At 40.7% G+C, this 22169-nt stretch overlaps 1 protein-coding gene across 1 annotated transcript in view; it reads right to left on the bottom strand.

The window, feature by feature from the left end:
- The window catches only part of MXRA5 (matrix remodeling associated 5), a 68660-nt gene that overhangs the window by 14092 nt on the left and 32399 nt on the right, over nt 1-22169 (bottom strand). Inside the window, exons 2-4 of the mRNA XM_089683882.1 lie at nt 11287-11494; nt 6576-6705; nt 2790-3180 (exon numbers count right to left, since the gene is read on the bottom strand). Of these exons, the coding sequence (XP_089540008.1) occupies nt 2790-3180; nt 6576-6705; nt 11287-11489 (724 nt within the window). The 5' untranslated portion in view covers nt 11490-11494. The remainder of the gene's footprint in view (nt 1-2789; nt 3181-6575; nt 6706-11286; nt 11495-22169) is intronic.

Raw genomic sequence — 22169 nt, 5'->3', positions numbered from 1 at the left:
GTGTGAACTATGGGGAATTGCTACATACAGTACCTCAGACAGGAACTTTTATTTTATTAAGCTATGGCAAGCTGAAAATGTTGATCATTTATATTGGGCATTTCCTCATAAAGCAGGAAATAAAGTTTGCATGTGCAATACGGCCTCCAGCCTGACTAGTCACCTCAGTTATCACTATATTTTGCTAAAGATATCTTTATAATTTTAATAAAGCCCAGCTCTAGCCAAAAGTTTTTTTTTGAAGATGGGAGATTTTCTTACTTTATTTCCTGGATATACATTTTGGGAATTTACTAAAACTGAAGCATGCAAAATCTGGTGCAACTCTACAGGGAAACCAGCTTCCAGGTTTTATTGTCAAAGCTTAATTGAGCAAACTGAAGTTAGAAGCTGATTGGCTAGCATGCATATCTGCCCCAGATTCTATGTGTTCCAGTTTTAGTAAATACCCCCCTGTTGTTTCACACTGACATGAAAAGGCTGCTTTGCTAAAAGGTTTGATACTGTTCACACAAAACAATGTGTGAAGATTAATTTCATTATCCAATCATGTGAAAAGAACATGCCCTTTACTTATTTCATCTGTACATGATTGGATAAGTGGACATTTACACAATTTATTGTATGAACATTCTGAAATCACATAGCAAATCAGCCTGACAGTATGCCATTGGAACAGAAAGTGAGAGGGAATATTTGCAGTGGGAGCATATCATTGAAAACCTGACTGATCTTCAGAACATTATACACTCTCTCTAAACCTAAATGGAGAAAAGTTTTGGTTGCATCTGGGTTTTAAACTGCCTATGTGCAATATATCTGCTTTTGATCAATTTTTATTTTCTCTAAAATATTCTAAAAGCAAACACATGCTTACATATTGTATAATGGGAAAAAACAAGTAAAGGCCTAAGCCTAATTTAGTGAGACAGTTTACTTATTATGCAAATAATGTCAGCACATCTTTCAGTAAAATAGTCCCTCCTCTGCTACAAAGAACAGAACAAAAAAAACACCCATGAAGAAGATCATTACGTATCTCTAGTTTCTGCCTTTAGCACCCAGGTGAGAGTAATTTCATCTTCCTTCTGGCGAGTTTCCGGGGAATGTAGAGTATCAGTAATCTTGCGACAACACAATTCTGCACTGTGGTGCAGAAACTTATTGCCATTATATGTTGAGTGCTTAGAGTTCTATGGGATCTTGCACGAAATAACGTGACATTACACTCTCCACTACTGGAGTAAAGGTAAATATATGCACCAATTTTTTCCCCTATGTATTTTTACTGTGCATCTGCTACTGTATAAGTGGTTAGAGGTGGACCAGTTGTATTACAGTTTTGTGTGGCTACCAGCAAATCTAAAAAAAAATTACATGCAAACTTTGTATGTCTCTTAACAAATTCAATACCGTGCAATTTTACACCTTCCTGCCCAGGCCATTTTTCAGGTCTCAGCGCTCTCACACTTTGAATGACAATTGCGCAGTCATACAACATTGAACTAAAACTAAAATTTTATCATTTTCTTCACACAACTAGAGCTTTCTTTTGGTGGTATTTAATCATCACTGGGGTTTTTATTTTTTGCTAAATTAACAAAAAAGACCGAAAATTTTGAAAAAAAAACACGTTTTTCTTTGTTTCTGTTATAAAAGTTTGCAAATAAATAATTGTTCTTCATAAATTTAGGCCGAGATGTATTCTGCTACATGTCGTTGGTGAAAATAACCCAAATTAGGATGTATTTTTTAGTTTGTAGGAAAGTTCACAAACTATGGTATAGATCTGAATATTGATCAATCCTGAAGTACTGACAGCCAATCTAATTTCTTGAGGTCCAAGTATGTCAGAATAGTACAGATATCCCCCAAATGACCACTTTTTGCAAAGTAAACAGTCCGACATACTTCATAAGAGGCATGGCGAGTTTTTTGAAGTTGTATTTTTTTTGTCATAATTTTTCGGAAAATGAAAAAATAAAAAAAATTATTTTCACTATTTTTCTTTTACATACTGTCACCAGTGCAGTACAGCGTCACCATATAACTGGCATGGCAGTGATCAGGGACACTGACTGGTGACAGTGTGAAAAAAAAAATATATATATATATTTTTTTTTAATTTTTTATTACATTTTTTTTCTTTTTTTTAAGATTTTTTTTTCATATTTCACTACGTCAAAAGTAGTACAATGTTACCATAGTAACATTGTACTACTTTGGGGAAGTGATCAGTATTTTTTTCATTTTTTTTTTTTACACAATTTGCTTATAGCAAATAATTACTTTGCTATACGCAAGCATTTACCTGAATGACATTGATTCCTTCAGGGTTTTTTTTTTTTGTGCTTAGCTGTGATTTGGCCACAGCTAATCACATAACATGTGCATGTGATTAGCTGTGACCATTCACAGCTAGACACTAGTATACAATGGATGGCATGAATGAAGCCATCCATTGTATACAACTGTCATGTGACTTGCTGTGATTGGTCACAGCAGGTCACATGGTACCGGCAACGGGGGGCCGGTACTCAGATCTGTCATCGGCTGTGTCCGAGGTATACGGCCGGTGATAGATTGCGCCGCTGCGCGGCTCTGCAAGCGCGCGAACTGCGCATGTGCAGGAGGACGCCATATGGTGGCCTCCCGGAAAGGTAATGCAATTTTGCGGACGCCATTTGGCCATAGGCCGGGCGTCAAATGGTTAAAGAGTAAAATAATAAAACATTCCTTTTGCATGAGGTTAGCCTTCAATATACAGTACATATTGTAAAAACACCTACCATTTGATTGTTCATCCCATTCAAGTAACCATTTTAACTGGCAGTCACAGGCCCAGGGATTCCCATGGATGTACAGATTCTCCAGCAATGGCATTGTTTGAATCATACTAGCTGGTAGTGTTTGCAGCATATTATCTGATAAATATAGATGTTTTAATGTTGATTGTCGAAAGTAATCTAGAAAACTGAAAGTGCAGAAGGTGTTGGGATGAAGCTGGTGAAGTAAGTTTCCTTCTAAATGAAGAAGTCTTAATGCAGCTAAACCACTGAATGCATTAGGATGGATGTATTCAATCCTATTATGGTCAATGTGTAATCTAGTTAGGCCAGAAAGTCCATGAAACGTATGACTGGTAATCACTTTCAGCTTGTTGTAGCTCATTTTGAAAACCTGCAGAGATAAATACATATGGTTAAACCCATAATAACACAATATATCCAGTAAGGTTAAACCAAAATAACCAATTTTTGTATACTTTGCATGTATTTTTCTGTCTCTCCCTATATATCTGTTTGTCTGAACTGGAGTTATTATTTTAGGATGTACATGAACAACAGCATTGGCAAACTGGATAATGATGGATCACATAGGTTTTTGTCACTTGTTTTAAAATAAAGATAACTTTTTTTCTTAAGAACGTTGGAGTTTTTAAATGCACTATGTTGCCAAAAGTTTTGGGACACCCCTCCAAATAATTGGATTCAGATGTTCCAATCAGCTCCATGAGCACAGATGTATAAAATCAAGCACTTAGACATGCAGACTGCTTCTACAAACATTTGTGAAAGAATGGGTTACTCTTAGGAGCTCAGTGAATTCAAGCGTGGTACCATGATAGGTTGCCACCTGTACTATAAGTCCATCCATGAAATTTCCTTGCTACTAAATATTCCACAGTCAACTGTTAGTGGTATTATAACAAAGTGGAAGCATCTGGGAACAACAGCAACTCTGCCACAAAGTGGAAGGCCATGTAAAATGACAGAGCAGGGTCTGTGCACGCTGAAGCACACAGTGTCACCAACTGTCTATAGAGTCAATAACTAAAGACCTCTAAACTTTCATGTGGCCTTCAGATTAGCACAACAACAGTGTGTAGAGAGCTTCATGGAATGGTTTTCCCTGGCTGAGCAGCCGCATCCAAGCCTTACATCACCAAGTGCAGTGCAAAGCGTCAGATGAAATGATGTAAAGTACGCCGATACTGGGCTCTAGAGCAGTGGAGATGTGTTCTCTGGAGTGACGAATCATGCTTCTCTGTCTGGAAATCTGATGGACGTGTCTGGATTTGGCGGCTGCCAGGAGAACAGTACTTGCCTGACTGCATTGTGCCAAGTGTAAGGTTTGGTGGAGGGGGGATTATGGTGTTTGGTTGTTTTTAAGGGGCTGGACTTGGCCCCTTAGTTGCAGTGAAGGGAACTCTTAAGGTATCAGCATACCAAGACATTTTGGACAATGTCATGCTCCCAACTTTGTGGAAACGGTTTGGGGATGGCCCGTTCCAACATGACTGCACACCAGTGCACAAAGCAAGGTCCATAAAGACATGAATGAGCGAGTTTGGGGTGGAGAAACTTGACTGGCCTGCACAAAGTCCTGACCTCAACCCAATAGAACACCTTTGGGATGAATTAGAGCGGAGACTGTGAGCCAGCCTTCTCATCCGACATCAGTACTTGACTTCATAAATGTGCTTCTGGAATAATGGTCAAGCATTCTCATAGACACACTTCTAAACCTTGTGGACAGCCTTCCCAGAAAAGTTGAAGCTGTTATAGCTGCAGATGATGGACCAACTCAATATGGAACCCTACAACTAAGACTGGGATGCCATTAAAGTTCATGTGCATGTAAAGGCAGGCATCCCAATACTTTTGGCAATATAGTGTAAATACTTAAAACAGAACTATACTCACCTCAGCTCCCTCACTGGTGCTGACATTTTCTTCTTTACAATTTTGCAATCTTTGACCATCACATTTGGTCAGGCTGAGATGACATACCTCCCATTAATGTGAATAGAAGTGTCAGGGGATAAGCTGGAGAAAATTGGCTCAAAGACCTGGCATGCTTGTCAATACCCAGAATGGGCATTTTTTCAGAGCACAAATATTTGTTAAAAGCGCACGCTTGTGCGCACTGAGCCCACCATGTTCAATAGATCTTGGTGCCCTCTGGCCTTTATAAGGATGTCAGTTGCTAACAGACTGTGCTGACTGGTCTTCAGCTCCATGTTGCTCTTGTTTCCTGTAGGCTTATGCTTCTGATTTCCTGTTACTGACCCGGCTGGCTTCTGGACTACTCTTGCTTCTCTCCTGGTTCTGACCTCGGCTCGCTTCATGGATCTGCCTCTGCCTGCTTCCTGTGTATGACCTTGGCTAGCCCATAATTATGTTCCTGACTTCTCCGCTGATGACTTTGGTGTTTTGACCATCGCATGTGTCCCTGACTTTGTCTCCTGTCTTTCCCGCCTGCTGAGACCTGCTTGTTGTGACCTGCCTTCTGCTGTACCTGGCTGCAATATCCAGTATTCACCTAAAGGACCAGCTGTCCTCATCACCTGGTTCCCTGTTGCAGAAGTCCCACAACTACAGCACTACCTGTCTTCAGGACAGGCGGCAATCTCTGCTTTTTGGGCTCAACATCTCCTGTTACCATCCTCAGGGGTGTGGAGCACTTAGCTGCAAGCTCTTGTCAGTTCGGCCTCAAGACCAGGTACGTGACAGGAAGGTTAATTAATCATGGCAGATGTTGGGATTGTATGGTAAGCTATGTATATAAGAGTTTGCAAGGAGGGAAGTTATTGCAGAAGACACGTTTTATTTGAACTAAATTTCCACTTTAAGTGAGTCAAAGAGAAAGGTTAAGGGATCCAAAAAACCTCTTTATTACTTATCCAGGGCAGGAAGGGGTAACTTGATGAATATGGTGTCAGTATTTTCTAGCACCATCATCTCCACTGATGGTGTGGAAGAGAGACATACTTTTTTGCATGCATGTACCTTTTTTACCCCAGGAAACCAACCCTGCATACTGTATACAAATTTCCACATTCCTCAAAGTACACAGTCATTGCGTTGCTTTACTGTATGCTGAAATTCATAAGCAGGGAGGTAAGGTAAATATATCAATTCATTTACATACAGTTTTTATTTTTATTTTAGTACAGCAACGGAGGAAGGGAAGTGGATTTAGTAAAGAAGCAGATCTTGCATTTTTAGTGTCCACTTTAAGGCAAGGGTTGTATACACAACATACTAAATTTTGGGGGTGTCCTTGAGCCACAAAAAGATGGTTTCCTGAAATCTGAAATAAAGGAGTATGCACCGTTTGTAGTCTGCTCCTTGGACTCATATCAGCTTCAGAATGTTAGCTGTTTCAAGCTGCTAATTATTTTTATGACCAAATGGTAGATGCTCAAATGTAAACTCTATTTAAACCTTAACATTTTTATAGTACAAATGTTCTATATATTACACGTTTACAGTTCTCTAAACTCTTACAGTTCTCTGAACTGATTTCCTGTGCCACAGAAAACACAGATTTTAGGGTCAAGCTACCCACAGGGAAAGATATAAGAAGAAGGAATACAATGATATAAGTGTTATATATATTGACTAAGCACATTACCTCATTACTACACCAGAACAAGCTATTTGGAATACACCGAACACTGTTTAAACAGATTCTTTGTAAGCTTTATCATCCTGTTAAAACTAAAGTGGCAATTTCACTTTGGCCTAAAGCAGCAATTGCAGACATTTAATGTAAATCAAGAATATTACCTGTAGAGAATTCAGGTCTCTAAAAGCACCATTGGGAATGTTTTGCACATCATTGCTATGAATCAACAACATCTCCAGTTTTGAAAGCCCAACAAATGAATTTTCAGGTATGGATTGAATGCTGTTAAACCTGAAACAGAAAATGGTGTATTTGAAAAATATAGCTCTCCAATTCTAGAAAGTTCCGTGTAATTGCAAACTAAACTCAGGCAGGAAGTTGTGGATTTTTTAGAGTCAATTCACCAAAAATGTGATATCCCATAAGTAGGATTTGTAGGTACAAGCCACTTTTTGGCTTATACTTCTAGGGAATGCCTACAGTAACATCTCCCTGCCACAGTCCCCAGCTTTGTGGCAGAGCTGTGCGCTAAAAACTGTTGGCGCTGAGCTAAAATCCAATTTACTGACATATTACATTCAAAAAATGGCAATTAAAACAGAATGTTTACTATTTACATTTTATAATACAAGTAAACCTTAGTAAACCAAGAAAAGCACATTGGGCCAACTGTGAGAATCCTAAGTCTTTTTCACCCTAATTTTATAAAAGGTAAAAAGTGCCATTTAAAGGATAACAAATAAAAGCCCCCACTGGTTTCCCCTTCATGCCAATACAGACATTTTCCCATAGGTAATATTACTAGAAACTGTTTTCACTACAATAACTAGCCTTTGGATTGGCAGTGGTTGAAAGCTACATCTTAAAGTGACTCTAAAGGCTATATTTTTAAAATAACAAACATGCCATATTTACCTATTCTGTGTAATGGTTTTTTACAGAGCGGCCATGATTCTCCTTTTTTGGGTCCCCCCCTGCCCCCCCCCCCTGCTGAGTGCTCCCATAGCAAGTGGCTTGCTATGTACCTAATCCTAAGCCGGCTCTGTGTGTCCATTGACACACAGAGTGTGGTTGGCCCTGCCCCCATTCTTTCCTCTCTGGCTGTGATTGACAGCCAATAGCTCCTGCTGCGGTCTCTCTGTCCAATGAGGAGGACAATGGAGCTGCTGCTCTGGTGTACATCACTGGATCATGATCAGGCTCAGGTAAGTATTTAGGAGCATGCAAAAGGTAATTTACCTTAATACATAGAATGCATTAGAACCACTTTAAAAACATCTGTCAGTTTTCTTTGCTGTCTCTGTCCCCATCGGGCAGAATGGCCATTTCTATTGTCTTGCTCACCAATATCACTGAAGCAGAAAGTGAGAGGATATCCAAAGTTTTAGCATTTTTACCAGAACTAGAGGAAAGGGAAACCTCTCAATTTATTATTAAATAGTTCCTTTCATTTTCTATTGGACCTTAGGGGAAGAAACTGAAATGAACTATCCCCTGTGGAACAGAGATAGCAGACTGCAGGGATTTCAACAAAACAAAACACAAAAAATGTTTTGGCTTTATATACACTTTAAATGTCATGCACCTGTGTGTCTAGCCACAATAGAAATTCAAGTGACAATAAACTTTGGTTTTAAAAAAAGTTATAATGGGGCATATATTTCTAGCTCAAAAAAGTACTTTATTTTGTTCTCCAAATCATCAAATTCTTTTTTTTTTGCTGTGATCTGACTTCCTGTTAGAGAGTGGCTACAATCGTTTTCCATGGTTCCACTCCATATAGGAATGTAGCCATCCTCTCTTGCTCAGTCCCTGCAAGGAATAGGGACTACAGAGCATTACACATGACCATAATTAACATGCACTGCTTGTTCCAAAGAAACAGAAGTGAGAGAGAAAAAGAGAAGTTTGGCAAATCACAGGGAACATTGCAAAGAGGCAGAAAACATAGTAACAGGATGTAATGAAAAATAGATTACAGGGCCATTAACCTTTTCCTGTGGGCCATAGACACATATGTAGCCTCTGGGCCAGTGGGCTTTAATTATTATTATTATTATTATACAGTATTTATAAAGCGCCAATAGTTCGCTCAGCGCTGTACATTACAGAGGGGAACAGAACATGTGACAGAACAATACCAATACAATGCAAAACATGAGGGAATTGAGGGCCCTGCTCTTTCGAGCTTACAATCTAGGAGGGAGGGGATGGTGGCACAGGAGGAGATAGCTGTGGGGGATGGAGTGGTAGGAAGAGTGGAGGAGGTCGGCAAGTTAGCAGGGGGTGGGGTAGGCTTCCCTGAAGAGATGGGTTTTCAGGGTGCGCCTAAAGGAGAGGAGAGTAGGTGATAATCTGATGGGTTGGGGCAGGGAGTTCCAGAGGATCGGTGACACCCTGGAGAAGTCCTGGAGGCGGGCATGGGAGGAGGAGACCAGGGAACTAGAGAGAAGGAGGTCTTGTGAGGAGCGGAGTGTGCGTGCTGGGCGGTACTTGGATATTAGGTCAGTGATGTAGTTCGGGGCAGTATGGTGGACAGCTTTGTACGTCAGCATTAGGATTTTGAATTTGATCCGTTCCGCAATCGGAAGCCAGTGGAGGGATTGGCAGAGGGGGGTGGCAGAAACGGAGCGGTTGGAAAGGTGAATGAGTCTGGCAGCCGTATTCAGGATGGACTGAAGCGGGGATAGCCAGCGGCGAGGCAGGCCAGTGAGGAGGGAATAATGCAGATAGGCTGCATATATCCCTTTGTAAACAGCTTACTGTGCTTAGAGCATGCTCCCTGCATGCTCCCGGCACAGTAACCGGCGGATACCAAATGACTCTTGAAGCATACAGTCATGGCCGAAATTGTTGGCACCCTTGATATTTTTCCTGAAAATCAAGTATTTCACACAAAAAAGGTATTGCATTAACACATGTTTTGCTATACACATGTTTATTCCCTTTGTATGTATTGGAACAAATATAAAACAGAGGCAGAAAAGCAAATATGACATAATGTCACACAAAACCCCAAAAATGGGCTGGACAAAAGTATTGGCACCCTTAACTTAATATTTGGTTGCACACCCTTTGGAAAACATAACTGAAATCAGTCGCTTCCTATAACCATCAATAAGCTTCTGACACCTCTCACCCGGAATTTTGGACCACTCTTCCTTTGCAAACAGCTCCAGGTCTCTCTTATTGGAAGGACACCTTTTCCCAACAGCAATTTTAAGATCTCTCCACAGGTGTTCAATGGGATTTAGATCTGGGCTCATTGCTGGCCACTTCAGAACTCTCCAGCGCTTCTTTGCCACCCATTTCTGAGTGCTTTTTGACGTATGTTTGGGGTCATTGTCCTGCTGGAAGACCCAGGATCTTGGACGCAAACCCAGCTTTCTGACACTGGGCCCTACAGTGCGACCCAAAATCCTTTGGTAATCCTCAGATTTCATGATGCCTTGCACACAGTCAAGGCACCCAGTGCCAGAGGCAGCAAAACAACCCCAAAACATCATTGAACCTCCACCATATTTTACCGTAGGTACTGTGTTTTGTTCTTTGTAGGCCTCATTCCGTTTTCGGTAAACAGTAGAATGATGTGCTTTACCGAAAAGCTCTATCTTGGTCTCATCTGTCCACAAGACGTTTTCCCAGAAGGCTTTTGGCTTACTCAAGTACATTTTGGCAAACTGTAGTCTTGCTTTTTTATGTCTCTGTGTCAGCAGTGGGGTCCTCCTGGGTCTCCTGCCATAGCGTTTCATTTCATTTAAATGTCGACGGATAGTTCGCGCTGACACTGATGCTCCCTGAGCCTGCAGGACAGCTTGAATGTCTTTGGAACATGTTTGGGGCTGCTTATCCACCATCCGGACTATTCTGCGTTGCAATCTTTCATCAATTTTCCTCATCCGTCCACGACCAGGGAGATTAGCTACAGTGCCATGGGTTGCAAACTTCTTGATAATGTTGCGCACTGTGGACAAAGGCAAATCTAGTTCTCTGGAGATGGACTTGTAACCTTGAGATTGTTGATATTTTGCCACAATTTTGGTTCTCAGGTCCTCAGACAGTTCTCGTCTCCTCTTTCTGTTGTCCATGCTTAGTGTGGCACAGACAGACACACAATGCAAAGGTTAAGTGAACGTCTCTCCTTTTTATCTGCTTTCAGGTGTGATTTCTATATTGCCCACACCTGTTACTTGCCCCAGGTGAGTTTACAGGAGCATCACATGCTTGTAACATTCTTATTTATCCGCAGTTGTGAAAGGGTGCCAATACTTTTGTCCAGCCCATTTTTGGAGGTTTGTGTGACATTATGTCGAATTTGCTTTCTTTCCTCCCTTTTTTTGTTTTGTCCCAATACACACAAAGGGAATAAACATGTGTATAGCAAAACATGTGTTAATGCAATACGTTTCGTGAGAAATACATGATTTCCTGGAGAAATATCAAGGGTGCCAACAATTTCGGCCATGACTGTACTTGCGATCCGGAGCTTTCTGATCATGTGACTGCTCTGACTGCCAATCACTCCGGTCACATGATCAGAATGCCCATCTCCACCTCCCAGCAATTAGAATCTGTTGAAGGGTTGGGAGGCAGCGACAGGACGTGGTTAAGTAATCTAAGTGAATGGATTATTTTCAGAGAATAAGGCTATTGTTAGTGTTTCTTTCATTAGCTATGTGGCTTTTTTCCCCCCAGTGGGAAATCAAAGATGGTTTTGTTTCAGGTAAGAATATTTTTAGAGGAAACTTGCTCCAAGAAGCGCAACAATGGTAGCAGCTTTATGATTATGTAATTTGTCCCTTCATGAACTAATGTAAATTGTTGATAAAATTGTAATTAGGATAAAAAAGAAGATAACACTTTTATACGTACCCCAAATTTATCCTTTCCACATGTTTTGGTATCCTTGTTGGTACTGTTGCTAGTGATCGAAAAGTGCAATGGACTTCAGTGTTGACATAACAGGCACATGGGTGAGGACAAGTTAAAATACTTTGGGGAAATCTTGAGGATATAATAATTACTGGCAACAACCATAAATGTATTCGGTTAAACATTCTGGTTAATGTCTTCATTTTTCCTGCAGGCACAATAAAAAAAAAAAAAAGTGCAATTAGGTGAATTTTAAATAATGTGTGATGTCATGAAATTTCCAGTAATACAAATGTGTATATTTTAAGGCTTTTGCAGAACTGCAGTCAAAATAAAAAATATAAAATTCAGCACAAGGGACATAAGTTACAGTCAGTAGAGTGAGTCCTTTGTGCTGATGCTTATTCTGTTAGGTGAAATCCTCCTCTGTCCAGCCCCCCCCATGCCCATTACTGTAATTTCCCAATGTGGAAGGGATTAATAGAATTGTGGGAGCTGTCACTGGCTGACCTAAAGATTGCCTGACGGGGGGCGGACTGACCATTTGGAAACTCGGGCACTGCCCGAGAGCCCGGGGTCAGTAGGGAGCCCCATGAGATGCCCCGGGTACCTTTTTCATAGGCTTTTTGAGTTTGGGCAGGGACACAGGGGCCCCATGATCCCCTATTGCCCGGGGGCCCATGAGTTGTCAGTCCATCCCTGTGCCTCACTATGCCTGACACTATGCCACTCCTTTCATAGAAGCTGTACTAATGCTTCTATGCATGAAATACGATCTATAATTGGAGGGGATGGAAGTACTTCCCTCCATTCACAATTTAATCCTCTATAATTCCAAAGTGATTTCTTCACCATTTATCACAATACTATTGTTTTGATCAACAATAGATACTTGTTCTACATTTTCTCAATAGTCAAGGATTTGATAAAGTTTGGTTTTAGACTGTTCTTATTTCCATTTTAGTTATACGTTAAGCTTTTTTTCCCTGTGTTTTACATTCCACATTACTTTTTTAGATTCCCAAGAGACTTTATGCTTTTCATATCAACCATAGTTTTTAATGCAGAATTTTATGTTTATATATAGATCATGGGATACACACACGTTCTCCACTTTTTTTACTTCTTTAATATATGGACATTAAAAAACTGACAGGGGGTTAATATCTAAAAGTACCTATCCAAATATAAAATACGTTCTGACTTTATCTGCACTTTAAAGTTTTCAAGTCATTTCCTAGGAACTGGGAGGTACACATGGGAGTAAATCTACTCTTGATATTTTCATGATTTATGATGCTAAAGTGTAATCCTATAGACAAACAGTATTGATGGCTTATTGTTAACTGTAAGACAGCTTATACTAAAAATTATTGTAAACCCTCACATTGTAAAACAACCCATTCAGTTTAAAATAGAAATGAAGACAAAACCTTTGTGCACATATATAAAAATATATAAATACATTTTTCCATTTGTTTTAAGTGATCACACACCCTTTGTTCTCAGCTGCATAAAGCTGGGGGAGGAGACACAGCTTCACACTGATCTTCCCAGTGAAAGGCTGTGAGGAAGGGGGGGGGGGGGCGTATCAAGACAAGTCTGATCATAATTGGAGTACAGCAGGCTGAGTTTCCAGCACAGTTTCCAGTTTTCATGCATAAAGTGGTTAGATTTTAATAGGGAAGCAGAGGGACTTGAAGGAACACCAGGGATTTCATACAAAGGAAGCAATTCAAAGAGAATGGGATACTTTTAATATACATATGTGGTACAGCAGGCACATATCAGGAATATGAAATGTTGGGTTCACATATTCTTTAGTAAATCTGTGGCTGACACAAGGACAAATTAAGAGCTCATTCTTTTTAACAACAGTTACTAATGATCGTTATTTCCTTCTTTCATTTCTAAATAAAGCCTTTAGCATGTGAAGAGAATGAAATATTCTTATATTGCATAATTCATGTTTTTCAGAAATAATAAACCATTGTACAGTTGGAAAGTTGGAACTACAAATTATTTTAATGTAGCGAATTACTCTAAAATATTTTTTTTAAATATTCTTCTACTGTGACTCCAGATTTCTCTGACACCTCTTTCAGTGAAGGTGTCAGTGAAGAGATTCCAATCTTGGCAGATTCTGGTATCCTTCCTTTATGCCTTCATAATTAACAGTCATCATAACCTAGGACAGCTTCCATATCAAACTAGGAACACAAATAGAAGTTGGATCTATATACAGTATCCACTTTTAGAATGCAATATTCACTGCAACTTGCAGTATGTCTATCTGTCCTGCAATTATGAAAACTACATAAAAATTATTATCTTAATTGTTCTGCAACCATGAAGGCAAATGAAAGTCACCTCCACACCTGGATATTTCTAGATCATGTTGGACACAGAGGACTTTCTGTCACATGTAATATTACTGCCCTACCAATTATAATGGAATAGAATAGAATCTCGTCTGACTCTCTTATGACCCTTTTGATGGAGTTAGGGCCAGTTTCACCAGGATTGGATGAGCAAATGCAGTGTGCTTTTGACATCAGTTTGAGATACTTCTGAGATTGTTCAGAATTCATTGCAGGTGCAGCAAAACTGCAGCTGTCCTTCCTTGGACTTTTAATCAACCTTCGTCAAGTGACTTTTGTATTCCACGTATACTTGTATGGAGAGAGAAAAAGTTCTGAAGAAAACAAAAATTTGTAAGCACTGGCCCTTACTGTGGATGACTATTCAACTTTGTTGTCATCTGCTCTTTGAACCCCTCCCTCATGGTATATCTAAACAAATTAGCCATATATCTACATTATCATTGGGAAAACAGAGATGGATGAGGTCATGCTCAATTGAAAATGATGAGCACATTCAGTGAAATATCTACCATTTTTACTTGATTTGGTTGTTGGCCATATTTAAAGATCATATGTTTTTAGGAAGAATGTTTTTGTAATTGCTTAGCTTTTTCTGTTTTTGAATAAGCAAACAAAAATCAACTTGTGAAGTGCAAAAACACCCTAATATGCAAGCTCACACCAAAAAAGTGATTCCACAACATTCCTAAAAAAATGTAAAGTATAAAAATAGTACATATATCACTATCACAAAATACATAATCTCACAATGTGAAAATGAAAACATCTAATGAAATACTCTTTAAATAAAAAAAAGTGTATAATTCCACACTGTGATAAAAATAAACAGTGGAAATAGAAGAAATATAGGTCTTTATGTGAAATAGAGTTCAATAGATAGGAGGCAATTTGCAACATTTAGTGCCAAAACCTTCAGCGATAGTGGCCCCACTGTTCCTCAGAATGAGAAGACACACCCCACCCAGTAATGTAGAGGTCTTCTCACCTCTGTATATGACCTCTGAGGTTCCTAAGAGGTCAAAAACTCTTTTCCCATAAACGGGTATGCATGCTTTGCTTCAGGCTTTTACTCCTCCAACATTACTCCTACACATACCAAGCAAAAAAGAGGATATAGAACAGAAAGGAAGACTTGTAGTGCTCACTGTATATTTTATTAGAATAAAAGAATGTATGCATGTGCATAATCAGATGAAAAAAATCACTCAGGAAAATGTTTTACTCCCCCTACATCTCTAGAGATAGAGACTGACCCATCTCTCGCCAGAGGCCTTGTTTCGACCCTCTACAAACAGATTATTTTCAAACCTAACCAAAGTACCCCATCCTATGTTGCATATTGGGAAAAGGATTTGGGCCGCACATTGGATACAGCTGAGTGGTCAGAGATTTGGCAAGCTACCAAGTCCTCTTCACCCAGCGTTGTTGTGATGGAAGCTAACTACAAAGTGTTCCCCAGATGGTATCTAGTGCCCACTAGAATCGCTAAATTTACACCAACTAGCTTGGTTCTCTGTTTCCATGGGTGTTTATGTCTGGGTACGCATTTGCACATTTGTTGGGAATGTCCGATCATTCTGGAAAAATATTTTTGCACTAGGCTCTGTCCTCCTTGAGGTATCCGTCCCACCAGACCCTACCACTGCTCTTCTCAATTTGAAACCAGCACCTTTGATGCGCAGACAATTTAGACTTTTCATCCAGCTTATGGCAGCCGCTAAACAGACCATAGCTAAGGCGTGGAAATTGCCAATTGTGATTTTGGCTGAGACCAAGCATAGAATGCATCGTGCCATAATACACGCCAAAATGGAAGCCCTGGAGAAAGACCAGATTGAGAAATTCGAAACAATTTGGCAGCCATGGATCAAACACTGTCTTCCCCCTGATTTTGACAAGTCAGTGCTCTTACCATGTGTGAAGCACTCACACAGGCATACCTGATCTTTGGCTGCGTCACCCTCAGGAACCCTCTTTTCTCTTCTTTCCTTGCTCTCTCCTATATCTCCTTTTCTCATGTTTCTTGTCTTCTGAACCTTCACCACAGCTGGGTCTGAAACTGGATAGTTGGCTCCGCTGGGCACCTCTGCTACCCTGACTCTTCCTTTCTTCTACACTCTCTTCCTATTTCTCAGTTCTCCCTAGGCTGTATAGTCAAGTTAGCTCTAGTTGGACTATGGCTTGGTACACTTGAATGATCCCTGCCTAATTCATCTCATCGCACCCATAGCCATAGTCTACTTTAAAGATGCTACCTTGTTTTATATGTCAGTTATATTTTCATATGTCCAATATACCTTTTTTGTAACGACCACATGGTCCAGTTGCATCTGGATCATTAATTATCTCTGTAGGTCATTGTTTTACATTTACATTTATACCTGTTGTATATTTTGTATACGTATGACATTTGTTTTCTATCGAAACTAATAAAAACTTCAACAAGGAAAAATTAAAAAGAAAAAAAAGAAAAAATCACTCAAAAAAAAATCTCAACCACAGATCTCTGTACTCCAGCTCACCACTGACTCCCAGATATAAAGCATGATGGCTTTGGTGGTATACACATTACGTCCGAAACAAGACTTCTTCCCGGGACCTATATGTCCTCTGTTTGCAGTGTTTATTTTTATCACGGCATGGAATTATAGACTTGTTTTTTTATTTAAAGAGTAATTTCACAGTGTGAGAGCATGTATTTTGTGATAGATGTTACTATGTGAAGTCAGTCAAAAATCACATTAGTGTTTTTTGGTAGCACTGCACTATTTTTATGCCTTTTCTGTTATTGTGCTAGCTTGAATCACCTCGTAGTCTGTAAATAAGGATGCATCACCATCCGCTTGTTTTTTCGAATTCCCAACTTGAATTTTCTCCATCTTGTCAGCCATATTTTCTTCACCTCCCTAAAAATCATAGCTTTTTACATACATGCTGAACATTGGTTACGAACAGTTAATCTAATTGGGGCTAAAGTTTAATAAACCTAATAATGCTTTACTAGGTCAGTTATATTAGCCAGGTAAGGACCGCCCTAAAGCACATGTACTGCTATAGGGCATCTGCTCTGTGCAGAATCATGTATTTATGCGTGATTTTGCACTTCCTGGTTGGGGGAGGGAGGCACAATTTCTGCTGTGATTAGTCAAAACAGAAGCCGATTAGCATGTGCCAGCCAATGGATGACTGCCAACATATGCTGATCATGCAGCAGAGAGACAGCACACAGCTCTGCCTATGTAAACAATGCAGAGCTGTGTCCTGTCAGTGGCGATGTGCTGGATTTTGTTTTCCTGCAAAGCAGGGAATAAAATCCAGCAGATTACCTAGTAAAAGCACCACATAGTAAACACAAACACACTGGTTAGGCACACAGTTAACCTTTTGATCACCCTAGATGTTTATCCCCTTCCCAGCCGGTGTCATTAGTACACTGACAGTGTATATTTTTAGCACTGATCACTGTATTAGTGTCACTGGTTCCCACAAAGTGTCAGTTAGTGTCTGATTGCCCGCCGCAGTCCCGCTATATGTCACTGATCGCTGCCATTAAAAAATAAATAAATACAAATTCCAGTATATATCCCATAATTTGTAGACACTATAACTTTTGTGCAAACTAATCAATGTATGCATATTGGGATTTTTTTTTTACCAAAAATATGTAACAAAATACATATTGGCCTAAATTTATGAAGAAATGTAATTGATTATGTTTTATAGCACAAAGTACATTTTTTTTTTTAAATTGTTGTTTTTTTTTGTTTATAGAGCAAAATATAAAAAACCAAGTGGTGATCAAATACCACCAAAACAAAAGCTCTAGTTGTGGGAAAAAAAGTATATAAATGTAAGTTATGTACAGCATTGCATGACCGCATAATTGTCAGGTAAAGTAACACAGTGCTTTATAGCAAAAAATGGCCTGGCCATGAAGGGGGTAAATCTTCTGGAAATCATGTGGTTTGAGACTTACAATATAGATACATGTAAGCACCTGCTTACAGCTGTGTCAACTTGTTCATGGATTATGCAATCATACTGATGCTCTGTTTTTATCTTCATTTTTAATTTGTCATGTTGTAGCCTTTCTCTGTAGTCATTGACCTGCCGTGCTTTTGTGATAATTTGGATAAGTGTTACTCCTGATGTGTGTAAAATTAAGGTTTTCTTTTCCAATGCAGGTACACTTTCATGCCTTCCTTCAGAGAATCACATGCTTACCATTCCTTTTGCACATTTAATGCTCCAGTCACCTGCAAGGAGCAAGGAATGGAAGTCCTGTGAAAGCTCTGAGTCATTGTAGAAGCTTAGTGGCTGCATGGTAGAAAACTCTCTCTCTGCATTGCTATTTAGGCCAATTACCAAGTCATATAGCAGGAAGGGGAAATAGTCTCATGCTTCTCCACACCTGACAGCACTAAATATTTTCTTTGCTCCAGGCAGCTAAATGGAGGGGGAGGTGAACAAAGCAAAGAGTATGTTCTGCTGGAGAGAAGTTATTAAAGCAAACCATTTGATTTGACCTGCATGGGCAAAGCGACACTTTACTACTACATGGAGCCATAGGTGAAAGGTTTGGCACACATTCAGTCAAGCTGGGTTAAAAATCCACTTTGTCCAGTTGGCATGCATAAGATTGTGCTATCACCTTTTTATATCAGTACTCATTTAATTCCAAAGCAACTACAGTTGGATGCATGTCACAGGCTTTTGATTCATAATTATTTCATTTATATTCATATTCTTATGGTCCAAGATGTTTAAAGATAGAATCCATAAACACATTAGATACTATATTCACATTATGCACAAAAAGTGAGACATGAGGTGTTCTTTATACAAGTTCTTAACTAAGTTTTATACCAGCCCTTTCCTAACAGCCTTTAAAATCACCAATGGCTGTCAAATGTTCAGAGACCATAGCCCCAGTAGGGAACAGCACAGCAATGGCTTCATTTTTGTACATTCACAGGTTAAGGTAGGTTCTGGACCAGGCTCTGAAGCTTAAAAACAGTAAAATAAACATGTTTGTCAGCGATAGATAACAGGGTAGGCTGCACAAAATAACACATATTTTTCCATGTAAGAGTTTCCCTATATACCTGTACATTTTAACTGTATATTCTGTTGGTTGTCTGGATATTAGTTTTTGGAGTGGTACTGATAACTGCTAATTCTTAAATTTCACTGCCAATAAAAATTAACACAAAATGTATCCCACATGTCCTGACCCTTATGCTGACTACTTCATTTAACCTAACCCTAGCCCCAACTCTAATCCTCACAAAACATCTATCCTCCTCCTTGACACAAAATCCCTAACCTAACCTTTAAATTTAACCCATTTACTGAAACTAAAACCTAATTTACCACCTAAAAATGTAAGTAAACCCTAACAATGAACTTCTCTTATTTGATCTATAATGGTCCAATAAATATACTATTAAAAGAGTTTTGTTATATATGTTTGGAAAAGTTGAAGGAAAAAGTGGCAAAGGATTGCTACAATGTAGCTGCATACAGTGAAAGAATTTAACAACCCATTGTGAAGAGTTAACATCCAAAACAAGATACTGGAGCTGATATCAACTTGAAGGTATATTATTATGATAATAATAATATGGCATTGTTATCACAATAGTTGAAAAGCATATTTCAGATCTGAACATTATTACTACTTAAAGTGGAACTTCACTCTTTCAGTCAACATTGACTATTTTTAATCCCTATGCTGCTAGCCTTAGTAATGGATAGGAAAGTAAATCATATTTACTTTTTTTTTTCATTTCTTCAGTTACTTCCTGGTTTCCATACCTAGACAAATGATGTCATACATCTCAGGAGTTTTCAGGAGGGGAGACGTGGTTTTCTCAGCTAAGAACACCCTCCTGCCTGAATGCCTGAGCTAAGGGCAGTTGGATTCCAGGAAATAAAAGCTACAGGAATCATCTGCCCTTAGTTAAGATGGCCACGACCAGAAATGCTAGGGGGTGGTTTTCATAATGAATTCTCAGCAAAATAAAGCATTTTTTTGATTTGTGGCGCTCAGATGCAGTGTAGTCCCGCTTTAAATATATTTTAGAACTGTTAACCTCCCTGGCTGTAAGTTTCAGCACCACAAGCGGTAACCCCGAGCTACACTCGGGAATACCCTGCAGTGCTGCTTCGGGATCTCTTCTTCACTTACCTTGTCCTGCGCTCCCGCGATGTTCCTCCTGCAGTGTCCCCTGCAATCTCCTCTGGCAGATGCAAGCATCTTTATTCTGGGTTCCGTTCCCTGCGACGTCAGGACGTACGGGATGTACGGGAGACGGAACTGGCAGGAAATTTGAAAGTTGTAAATGTGACATTCACTAAATTCACTAAAATCACATAGTAAAACATTACTGTATCAAACCATTTCACATACATTTTGTCCCTAGTGCTTTGTCCTGTGCCCTGTCTGCATTTTTACTGTTCTTTCTGCCTGGAAACTGAGAAATGTCCATGGCGTCCAAAAAGCGTCCCTTTAGGTCAAAAGTGGTTTTAGATCAGCTAGAGAACAGCGATAGTAAATTAGAACCACTTACAGAATTGAGTGATTATTATATTATTATTATTATTATACAGTATTTATAAAGCGCCAATAGTTCGCTCAGCGCTGTACATTACAAAGGGGGACAGAACATGTGACAGAACAATACCAATACAATGCAAAACATGAGGGGATTGAGGGCCCTGCTCTTTGTAGCTTACAATCTAGGAGGGAGGGGATGGTGGCACAGGAGGAGATAGCTGTGGGGGATGGAGTGGTAGAAAGAGTGGAGGACGTCGGCAAGTTAGCAGGGGGTGGGGTAGGCTTCCCTGAAGAGATGGGTTTTCAGGGTGCGCCTAAAGGAGAGGAGAGTAGGTGATAATCTGATGGGTTGGGGCAGGGAGTTCCAGAGGATCGGTGACACCCTGGAGAAGTCCTGGAGGCGGGCATGGGAGGAGGAGACCAGGGAACTAGAGAGAAGGAGGTCTTGTGAGGAGCGGAGTGTGCGTGTTGGGCGGTACTTGGATATTAGGTTAGTGATGTAGTTCGGGGCAGTATGGTGGACAGCTTTGTACGTTAGTGTTAGGGTTTTGAATTTGATCCGTTGCGCAATCGGAAGCCAGTGGAGGGATTGGCAGAAGGGGGTGGCGGATACAGAGCGGTTGGAAAGGTGAATGAGTCTGGCAGCCGTATTCAGGATGGACTGAAGTGGGGATAGCCAGCGGCGAGGCAGGCCAGTGAGGAGGGAGTTGCAGTAGTCGAGTCGTGATATGATGAGGGAGTGGATGAGCTGTTTAGTGGTTTCTGGGGTTAGGAACGTGCGGATTTTGGCGATGTTGCGGAGGTGGAGTCTGCACGAGTTTGTTAAAGATTGGACTTGGGGTTGAAAGGATAGATTGGAGTCCAGAATGACACCAAGTACTCGAGCCTGCAGGGAGGGTTTGATGGTATTGTTGTTGGATGTGACGGAGAAGTCAATGGGGGGTGGTGTCCGGGCTGGGGGGAAGACAAGAAACTCGGTTTTGGAGAGGTTCAATTTAAGGAAGTGGAGTGACATCCAGTCTGATATGTCACTCAGTAGGTGTGTGATTCGGGCTGAGACCAAGGGGGTGAGGTGGGGGGTTGAGAGATAGATTTGTGTGTCGTCGGCATAGAGGTGGTAGTTGAAGCCGTGAGAGTGTATGAGTTGGCCAAGGGAGGAGGTATAGATGGAGAAGAGAAGGGGCCCAAGGACAGAGCCTTGAGGGACCCCAACAGAGAGGGGGAGTGAGGGGGAGGTGGTAGCATTATAGGTAACGCTGAAGGAGCGTTGTGACAGGTAGGATGAGAGCCAGGAGAGAGCAGAATCTCTGAGGCCGAGGGAGTGTAGTTTTTTGAGGAGGAGGGGGTGGTCGACTGTGTCGAACGCCACAGAGAGGTCAAGGAGTAGGAGCACTGAATAGTGGCCATTAGCTTTGGTGGTTAGCAGGTCGTTGGAGAGTTTGAGTAAGGCAGTTTCGGTGGAGTGTAGGGGATGGAAGCCGGACTGTAGGGGATCGAGGAGGTTGTTGTCATTGAGGTGAGAGCATAGGCGGGCGTAGACTAGGCGCTCGAGGAGTTTAGATGTAAATGGGAGCAGGGAGATGGGTCTGAGGTTGTTCGGGTCATTAGGGTCCAGGGAGGGCTTTTTAAGTATGGGGGTGATGTGTGCATGTTTCAGAGGGGAGGGGAAAGTGCCGGAGGAGAGGGAGAGATTGAAGATGTGGGTGAGGGAGCGTAGGATGGAGGGGGAAGGAGGTCGTAGGAGTTGTGAGGGGATAGGGTCGAGGGGGCAGATGATGAGGCGGGCATCAGAGAGGATCTTGGAGACTTCCTCGATGGTAGTAAGGTCAAAGGTGCGGAGTGTTGGGGGAGCTTCAGTATGAGGAATGTAGGGTGGGGTGGAAGAGGAGGTCAGAGCAGTGGTGGGGCCGTGGGAGAGGGGTGATGAGGGGGTAGCTGAG

The sequence above is a fragment of the Staurois parvus genome, unplaced genomic scaffold, assembly GCF_062004578.1.
Source record: "Staurois parvus isolate SC_StPar_1 unplaced genomic scaffold, SC_StPar_1.0 ptg000327l, whole genome shotgun sequence".
Taxonomy (NCBI): Eukaryota; Metazoa; Chordata; class Amphibia; order Anura; family Ranidae; genus Staurois; species Staurois parvus.
Note: the sequence above shows the minus strand (reverse complement) of the source record. Positions and strands in the feature narration are given on the sequence as shown.